General features: G+C 28.4%; 1 protein-coding gene across 1 annotated transcript in view; it reads left to right on the top strand.

Annotated features, from left to right (window-relative positions):
• The window catches only part of Gcn5 (Gcn5 acetyltransferase), a 23,326-nt gene extending 13,705 nt beyond the window's left edge, over positions 1-9,621 (top strand). Inside the window, 9 exon segments of the mRNA XM_067045796.1 lie at positions 541-667; positions 897-1,106; positions 1,215-1,431; positions 2,667-2,827; positions 4,363-4,483; positions 4,559-4,659; positions 5,722-5,812; positions 8,459-8,606; positions 9,006-9,621. Of these exon segments, the coding sequence (XP_066901897.1) occupies positions 541-667; positions 897-1,106; positions 1,215-1,431; positions 2,667-2,827; positions 4,363-4,483; positions 4,559-4,659; positions 5,722-5,812; positions 8,459-8,606; positions 9,006-9,051 (1,222 nt within the window). The 3' untranslated portion in view covers positions 9,052-9,621.
• The last annotated feature ends 1,095 nt before the right edge of the window (positions 9,622-10,716 follow it).

The raw sequence follows: 10,716 nt of genomic DNA on the forward strand, positions 1-10,716 counted from the left end.
AAATCTACCATCTTTTATATTTTGAACAAAATTTTACACATATCAACTTATCAGGTGACTGAATATTCATGAGAATGTGGTCTTTTTCGTACATTGCAGACATTAAGCTTGTTTAGATAGCAATTTAATGTAGCATAGGAAAACCATACATTACCTTAACTTATTTCAAAATGAATTTATTGTTAAAAAGTTCTTGTTTAATTAAAATAATCATAATGAAAATATAAATATGTAGGATAAAGAGCAAGACTAATCAGAATTAGGTACAGAACATAAACAAAACTGGGCTTAGTTCATAAAACAACTCTAATATGAATAGAACTGTTAAAAACCAGACAAAATACACATTTTAATTAATTGGCTTTTTAATATTTAAATAAAATATAAGTTTAAATTTTAGATACCTGAAAATATTAAGTTATTATAATTATAGAAATGTACATGACAGTATATCTTGAATTTATTTTGTTGGTTAACATTTCTTATTTCAACAAGCCTGTTATTTAATTTCTAATCAACTCAATTGTTATGCATGCTTAGTGCCGAAGGAAAGAAAGTTGACGGTAAAAGAAAAAAAAATCTATCCTCAGAAGATGATGATGACATTCCTGAATCAGTCATTCAACAAATTCTTTCCGAAATGTCTGATCCTGGTCATACTTCAAACGTAAGTTTTATTAAAAAAATTATATACATATATATATATAACAGTAGTTGTAACTGTAACTACTTTCTGTAGTTAGTAGTTGGCACCCCATAGCTACTATTTGTCAACTACAGTACTTTTAGTTTTAGGTTACAACTACTGTTGTTGGTAAAAAGTAATTGTGGTTGTAACTATCAACTGATCCTCAATTTTAAATCCCAGTAAATCTAATTATAAATAATTATTCTAGTTAGTTTTTAAGGAGGCAGCCCCTCCTGTGGAGATAGCAAAAGCTCAGGAAGAAACAGGCCAAATAGAAGTATGCCTTGTTTCCAATTCTCTTGACCAACCAGCATCTCGAACAACCATGCTTAGGCTTATAGGATTACAGAGTGTTTTCTTTCACCAGCTTCCTCGTATGCCGATAGAATATATATCTAGGCTGGTATTTGATCCGTAAGTGCACTTTCATTTATTTAATTCTGAAAATTATAATATTCAACTATAATTTTAACTCTTCCCATCATAATTGAAAATACAGCAAATTAAAGGAAAAATAGAAATCAAGAAATAATAGTAATTAATATTATTTTCTGAATTATAATGTAAAGGCATATGTTTCCGCCTTTTTCCTAGTCAAGGTTTTTCTGAAATTGTATTTTGTGCTGTAAACAGTTCAGAACAGTTAAAAGGTTACGGATCTCATTTGATGAACCACTTGAAGGAATATCATATTCGTATTGGAGTTTTAAATTTTTTAACTTATGCTGATAAATTCGCTATAGGTATATTATTCTGATAATATTGTTTCCATTATTACCTTTGTAATTTTTTTATTTTATTTTTAATATTCTGTAAAATTCTTATTTTTTTTACCACCTAAATAAGAAAAGTATTATAATTAAGTATTTTGATTGAAATATACGTTTTGAGGTCCCTATAGTCCACATAACTAAGTTTCACAAAATGGTCTGTCCGTGTGTACATCCATACATAAACATACTATCTCAAAAACTGAATATACATATTCATGGCGGGTATATGCCTGGGATGTTTCAACATTTTCGTTAAAATCGACTGACCTGGAAGTGCCACTTTATAATCGATTATTCACATTTTGTAGATAAGTAAAAGATATTAAAGAATTTTATGAATAACCAAAGGAGAAAACAGAAACAATAGAGACATCCGATATGGACAGGAAAAACCAAGACCAGTCTTTCCTAGTTGCATTACAGCCTCATTAACTTTCTGTAAACTGTATTCTTGACAGGAATTTCATATAAATTTATATTGGTTATTTCCACCATGAGAAACCTTAAAATGCAAATTATTAGAACACAGAAAAATTTTTTAAAAAATTTCATAATTTTCGCCTTTCATAGTCTTCAAAAAATTTTTATTTAGAAAATCATAAAATGTGGTGCACCGCTCAAGATTTTTTATCTAGTGACAAGTTTAATTGATATCATGGACTCATCTTGCTTTAGGTTGTAATATTCACTTAATTCACGTTGTATTTTGTAATAAATTGAATATCAACCGAATAGTTTTATAGTGAATGATTTTTCTTACTGACGTCAAAGACATCTTTCACATTGCTCTGTGATACAAACTATTGTTATCAGGCAACCCACAAGCGCTATGTAAATAATTATACCCAGACTCCTGCTGATAAATGTGTCACTAGTCATATCTCTCCTCTTCCATTTCATTCTTTTCTTTACTTTTTATTTTTTCCCACTCACTAGATTGGTTAGTACAAAGGACGTTGAATGCGAGCCCAGTTTACAGGTTTTGTGCTCTATATGTATTAAAACTTAATAAAAATAATTTGAACATCTTTATTAAATATAAATGTTGAATTACCTTTAACAAGATTCTGGTCTGTTGTTACTAAGTATTGTAAATAACTACTTTTCATCATGTCATAACTTATCTTTTGCTTTTTATTATTTGGCTATATTTAATGAATTATTTAATTAGAGTTTAGAAATAATGTGTCCTATCTTTGCATTAGGTTATTTTAAGAAACAAGGATTCAATAAGGATATTAAAATGGACAGTTCATTGTATAAAGGTTTTATTAAGGACTATGATAGAGCCACTTTAATGCACTGCCAGCTAAATCCTAGGATTGTGTATACAGAACTTTCATCAGTGATAAGAAAGCAAAAAGAGGTATATTATTTACTGTTCTTTTCTTAGCATATCTTACAAGTATGTATGGGGTTGTAATATTATTTACTGTATTTTTTAATTTGCTCACCTAATTGAATCTTAATCAATTATTTTGTTACCTAAATTGTTTTTGCATTAATTGTACTTATTGTTAGCAAGTGACTGGCTCTCTTATGTATTCCACAGTTTTTCTGTAGGTCAGCATAGTCAACATTATTGTTCTATTTCTTTAGCAGATGTGTTTGTAAAGATATTGTGTGCCACAGTCAAGCGCATGCATCATTTAGACACCCTCATATAAACCAGGTAACATGTGAGGGGTTAACCTGTTGTAAGACTCCAATATCTTTTGTTAGGTGATTTCTAATCAAAGAGTCCATTAAAACTCTGAATACTAGTTGAACAAGATTGACTAAATTATCCATTCCACACAAAAACTTTCCTCACATACCACAAACATTATACTACATCAGAATAAAGGTTAAAACAATGCTCATCCCAACATAGAAACGTGAAGTACTACTGTCTGAAATGATTTTATAATATATGAAAGGGTATATGGCATAAAGAAGGGTAAATTTACACTCTATAAGGTAGGCAAAGAATAAAAGTACTTGGAAAAATTAGTTGAAGGTGTGGTTAGTTGGTTTTAAAAAAAAAAAACATGCAGATGAGTATATATTTATTTTTAATATAATTTCTTTATTATTTCTCAGACCAAGTCTTTTCACTCGAGTAGTACTATTATGGTGAATATATCATAGACTGGATATGTAATTTAAAAAGTTAGATGGTTAGTGCAGGCATAAAAGATAACATAATAATAACTTATTTTTAATGCGTGCTGACTTTGCAGGCCTTAATGAGAATAATGAGTCCAGTATTTCTGATTAAGGAATAACTTGATTTGGAATACTTGTCTCATCACCCTCAAGAAGGCATGCAATGTCGGCACATTTTAAAAATAATTTTACACTTATCTGTGTATTTTTTCTAAGGCTGTACTCCTAAAGTCTTCTGTGACCAGGACTCCTATTGCCTCAATAAAAATACGATGTACTATTTGACCAAAAACAATTAGCCTGAGGAAGAATACATTACCTTAACTTATTTCAAAATGGATTTATTGCCTACTATGAGGTGTCAACTTCAGGGTTGCAACTGGTTAACCTAAGGAGGGAAATTAAAAACCTTTTGTTGTGCTTCTTATTATTATCTTTCGATTTATTAGTATTTTTTAATTGACTTATTATACATCTCTTATCATATACACGGACAGAACTTGACTGCAGCATGACTTTTCATTTATATGTAATTGCATTCCAATTAGTTTCTTCATAGAAAGAGTATAATTGTGACTTCTTGTATGCCAGAAACGTTTGGATTTTTTAAACTAAAGATATCTTAGTCGCTTAGATTTTTATTGTAAAAGTTTTTCACTTTTTTATCTCTAGTATTTTTTTGTCTGTTTATAATATTTTATTAATTACTTATGTTTCACAACTGCTTATGTATACTATTTAAAATACTTCTAGATTTTAAAAAGGCTAATAGAAGAGAAAAAAGACAAAGTGGAAAAAATTCATCCTGGTTTGACATGCTTTAAAGACGTGAGATATATACATATAGAAGAAATCCCTGGTATTAGAGAAACAGGTATGTTTATAGTATTACAATATACTATGTTGTATTTTACATTGTTATATTTTTATTATTATTATTACCTTATAGGTTGGCGGCCTGTTGTACGAACTACTAGAGTTTCTAGGTTAATTGAAGAACCTACTGATCCAGAAACTCTGCAGAAGGCTCTTTTAAATGTTTTGAATACAGTAAGTTAAATTTGATTTATGGTGGGTTGATTGATTAATGAAGTTGTTTTCACTCGCATGTATTGAATAAATAAATATATATATCATAGTTAATTTTAAGCTATAAAATAATTTTTTGTGGTTTTAAGCCTTATTGATTATATATTTATAGATAATAGCTAACCCAGCAATACTTCGCTATTGCTATATTTGAGTAAATACAATATATTGATTGAATGAACACAATTGACAGTTTGACATCAATTTAGTTGAAATAAAACATTTACTTATATATGTTATAAATTTTTATGTCTAGCCATTCTATGGCCAAATTTTAAAAATATTCAGCCATATCTTTGTTAAATTTGTGATTTTAATGATTTTTTGTTGGGAATTTATCTTCCCATTCAAGTAACAGATTTAAAACCTAATGTATATGTGATATAGAAAATTGACTATATCTTTTTTGATGCTTCTCTGATTTGAATGCTGTAATTTTCTTTGCTTAGGTATTCCCATTACCTATTATATTCTCTCATATACATTGTATGAAAAAACATTTAAATTTTGAGTTATGCCCAATTGATGTTTAAGTTTGATGATTACTTTATTACTACTGGATAAATCTAGGATTTTAATAGCTAAAAATCTTCCTAAAGTAACAAATGAACATTACATTTTTATTTATATAGATTGGACTGAATTAGTATTTTAAAAATAATTTTTAATGATTATTTTATACGATGCAGGTAAGCTGGGTAGCCGTCCCTTCTATTAATTGTTGGTGCTGTGATCTATTCTTGAGAGATTGTAACATGTAGTACACTGCTCAATACTCGCTATAATTTTTTTAAGATAAGACAAGTTAGGCTATCTTAGAGTGGAGAGGCTAGGTTTCATGCTATTTTCCAATTTTAGCTACTTTTTCAATGTTCCTTGAGTTAACTAGATTGTTAACTTAAATTTCCTCTTCCCGTTTTTAGTTAATGTGAATCTTTGCTGCAAATTTAGCTCTGTACATATTATGCTATATTTATTCATTTTCTCTTTTTATGAAATTACATTATCTCAAACTTTGTTTAGGTGAAGAACCATGAAATGGCTTGGCCTTTTCAAAAACCCGTGGATAAAATAGTAGCACCAGATTACTATGATCACATAAAGTATCCAATGGGTGAGTATGTCTATTTGTCACAGTTATAATTATTTTACTAAAATTCTTTTATTGTCAGTGGTATATTATATTTCAGATTTTAGAACTGCTATAGAAAAAAAATCTTTTAAAGAATATTTTCATTTTTAGTACCTTTTAATTTAATAATTCATAATTTATGTAGGCCGTCAAGGCTGAAATAGAAATAATTAATAAGAAAAAGTGATAATTAATATTGATGAATAAATAATGAGCATAGTACAAGGAGTTGAGAATTATACAAAAAGAAAGATAAGAATAAAATTGATAGAGAGTAAAACTAGTGTACAAAATAAGTATTTAAATATAAAATATGGTCTGGGTGCAGTCAAAATAACTCAAATTATTATGAGCCCATGTTTTCAGGGCTTAAAAAAATACAAACTAAAATAATTTAACAGAGTAAAAGAATAGATAACTTGAAATAAAAGTAAACTAAGTAATTCACTTCATTCCGATTGACCAAATAAAAGTAAACTAAAGTAATTCACTTCACTCTGATTGACCGAAGGCAGTTACTTCTCTTTTAAAACTTTATATAGCCACTACATCTGTTCATGCTAAAGCTCATTGCCAATAGCCCTACCAACTGTAACCAGCTTAAACTGCAAAACACCCTCATAATTCCACTAAACACAAAGCATAACATATTTTCCATTTAGATCTTGGAAACATCACCTTAAATCGCTTGGCCTAGTTTCTGTATAGTTTTCTGTTCATACGATTTTTTTTTATTATCTATTTTTCTTAACTTGTTTAATTTGTTTTCAAAATCTACCATCTTTTATATTTTTAACAAAATTTTACACATATCAACTTATCAGGTGACTGAATATTCATGAGAATGTGGTCTTTTTCGTACATTTCAGACATTAAGCTTGTTTAGATAGCAATTTAATGTAGCATAGGAAATCCTCATATCAATTTATCCTGACTGAAAAACTAAAGCAATTCAGTATCATCCACCTCTGAAGAACTACTTTTTTTAGACTATTCTTAAGTAAATTGAATCACCTCAATCAAAAAACTACCCTGCTGTGTTACGATGTACCACATTTTCTCCTCCTTTCACACTTATTGTTTTTGTTCCTGAGCTTCAGAATAGAAATGACAATTTTTCCTCTTATATTTTCACTGAAATTTATAAAACGGAATGAAGAGCAGAGATAGTTGGTATAAATAATTAAATAAAGGAACGGTCAAATAATGCAGAGATAGATGCATTGTTTACATCAGAGTCATTAAGTCAAAATGGAGACTTAATGTCAACAATGAATTTAAGTACAATTATTTTGGTAATGAAATAGTGAATTTAGTCTTTCCAGATGAGGCCTAGATTTAAATTGGTTCTGACAGGAGCATTAGTGGTACTGTTAATATGCTCAGCCACCATGGCCTCTAATAGTTTTGGTTGTAATTGGTATACATTAACACATTTTCTGCTTACTAGTAGTTTGCAGAATCGCTTAGGATACCTATATGAGTCATCTCAGTAATCTATGGATTAACTATGATACATATGCACACATACACATAGCTACAAAGAAATTTGTATCTAATGTTAAATATGGCAGGTACAAAAACTATGAGATAGGTATTCTAAGCAATAACACTAACGAGTGATTTCAACAGGTTTTATGTATGTATTTATTTTTTTTACTATATTTGCAATGTTTATATAATCTTTATAATTTTGACTTAAATTTATTTTTATGTGTGATGGAAAAAAAGAGAGAAAATCTTTAGAATTGAAATAATGGAAAAATTAAAGAACAATAAAAAGCCAGAATAAAATAATCATAAAATGTGTAAGGGAAGAACTAATAAATAATAAAAAGGAAAAAATAAATCATATTATAACTTTAGTACGTAATGTAAACATTTTTATAATGTGACAATTTAAAAAAAATTATGCTGTGGCTATATTAATAAGATTAAAAAAAATTGTGCTTCACTTGTCATATGTTAAGTATGCTGTGTATAAGGCAGTCCAATAAAGTTGGCCTGCACAACATTTTTAATTAAGTGTTTTACTCTCTATGGTATTCGAAGTGATGACAAATTGAGTTTTCATGAATGAAATAGAATCATGTTAAGACTTTCATCGATTTTGTATTCCATTTTGAACACTTGTTCGGCCTTATGTATTGATACTATAGATATTGCATGAAATTCATTAATTAGAACACTTGACTGTTGTTGGGGTATTGGTACTTTTTATGAGGTATTTTTAATAAGGCTAGAATGTTAGTATTATTTAATACCAAGCCGAGACAATAACAGGTACTTTCCTTTCATCTTGTCGGTCCATTTTAAGTTCTACCTATTATGCCAACTTCTTTCTTGGCATTAATAATATTCCGCAGTCCTGAATAATAAAACTTTCTTGAACTCATTAATAAGATTATAAATCTTAACCTTGTCACTTACCCAACAATATTTTTACTGGCTAATTTAAAAATAACTAATTGTATTACATTACTTTTATTTTTTCTGGAATTCTTTTATGGATATTATGTTTCTTTTATGGCTGTTCATCATATAAAATGTTATGAGAAGAGAGTTTGGTTTAATATTGAAAAATTATTTGATGTAATTTTTTTCTAAATAATTTTTTTTTATTTTAAGATTTGCGTACTGTTGGAGAGAGACTTAAGGCTGGTTATTATACATCAAGACGTTTGTTTATTGCTGACATGCAGAGAATTTTTAATAATTGCCGAGTATACAACTCACCAGAAACAGAGTATTTCATGTGTGCAAAGACCCTTGATAGGTAATCATTTATTAGTATATTTTTATTTCATATTACCGTAGTTAAAGTGCCTGCACTTATGGCTGATTAACAATGTAATTTAACTTAACCAGTACATGACTTGTATTTCTATACAAAAAAATACTATTTCAATTCATTTTCTTTTGATGCCTACTTTTTCCTTAAGGTTCTCAAGCATGCATGAGTACATGTAGCTAGCTAGCAGCCTCTAGTAAATAATAATTCTAGTAATTTTGAGATTGCTTAGTAACAGAGCAACTAGTCCTTACATATTTACAAATAATCACATTACTTACAAAAACATATTTATTTAATAATCCTAATAAGGAAGAAATTGTGTCATTCACTAAATCCATTTTAACATATTTATATGTATTACATTATTTTATTTCTGTTTAGGTACTTCCAAGCTAAAATGAGGGAACTTGGTCTTTGGGATAAATAGTTGATTGAAAATTTGGAAATCAGTCCTTCCGTTGATATGTTGGGCAAATCTCTGCCTAAGTGATATGAAATCTAGTTTATCTTTGGATACATTCATTGGATACTATATTGTTGTTTCTATTGTGTGTGTATGAGGGAGCCTTGAGATTCTTACTCATTTTCCTCAATCTTGACACTAAACTTAAATTTATTATGCCTTCCTGTTGTGAATCATTTGCTTATTTTATAAATTTCATTTTTTCTGTTAATTTTTAATTTGGACTTTTTATTTGGGATGTAAATTTGAATTGTAAATAATGTACATAGTATTGTACATAATATCTATAATGAAGTATATGTTTTATTTTATAACATATGTAAAAACTATCTTATTATTATGTTACTTCTAAATAATTAAAATATATGTATATAACAAAAGAATATAAATCTACTAAGAATACACTTATTACTTATTAGGTTGTCATATTTTTCTAACAGAATGAAACTAAAATCTTAGTTTATAATGAAAAGCCTTGTTTTATTTATTCAATACTGTTGTATACTATTATTACAATAAATATTCATATTATAATTGTTTTGTTTTTCTTTCCGTACCTATTTAAAATTATTTAAGGAATTTATTTCTTTTTCACCAGCCTAGTCTAGTGCATAGCAGCAGAAGAAGAACTTTGGATAAGAATAAATTAAAAATTGATTAATGTTATATTTTTAAATTGGTAAGTGTAAGTTTAATATGAAGCGTTAATTTGATTAAACAAATTCTTATTAACCTGGAGCTAGGGCTGAAAAGGTCTGGGCATTTTAAGCAAATTTTGAACCCAACAGGCTGATACTACTATGTTGGCAATAAACATTAAGGTGGGTCTATACCAAATGTTCTTTAGAGGGTCAGATTTAAAGTTCTACTACTAGGTTTTAGCCTATGAGCTTTAGTCACCTTCTCTTCAAACCATCACAAGGGGGGATAGTTGGTTGGGAAATTTTCCTCGAGAAAATAATTATATTGGGTAGCGACCACTTACTGAAACAACTTGGTGATCTAATTTATCTATTTTGGCTCTAAAGTAGGTAAATTAAATATCATAATAAGGTATTGCTAATAAGTGTAATCTCTTCTAGAACTATCAACAGATCAACAAATGCATAAATGCATTTATGTATTTTATGTATGTATTGGCACATTAAAATTAAATATTGAATAGTAGACAGTTGGTAAAAACTTTTGGATAATAAGTTTAATCTTTTAACAATATTAAATAAGTGATAAAAATATTTTTAAAAAATTAAGAAATATTTAAAACAGAAAATGTAGCAAAACAAAACTAACGACTCCTATTTGATAAAAAAGTTAAGGTCTGTTAAAGAGGTAGAAGGGGTTGCTGGCAGAGCTAGAGGATACCTCAAGGGATTTCCACTTGGTGATATTATAGTCTAGTAAAATTTCTAGTCAACCTAGAAGTAATTTTTAACTAATTTCTTTCAATGGATTCTAATCTAAAACTATCTGCAAATGACAATAATAAAAAGTTTACCACTCCCGAAATAAGGGTAGCCCTAAAATCCCAGACTTTTCAAAATAGCCACTGTGTATTTTTAATGATGACCATGGATAATATGTATGAAGAGAAGATGGTCGGGTGTACAGTTAGAACTAACACAATTTTTT

Source organism: Halyomorpha halys, unplaced genomic scaffold (assembly GCF_000696795.3).
Source record: "Halyomorpha halys isolate HHAL.00 unplaced genomic scaffold, Hhal_1.1 Scaffold238.1, whole genome shotgun sequence".
Taxonomy (NCBI): Eukaryota; Metazoa; Arthropoda; class Insecta; order Hemiptera; family Pentatomidae; genus Halyomorpha; species Halyomorpha halys.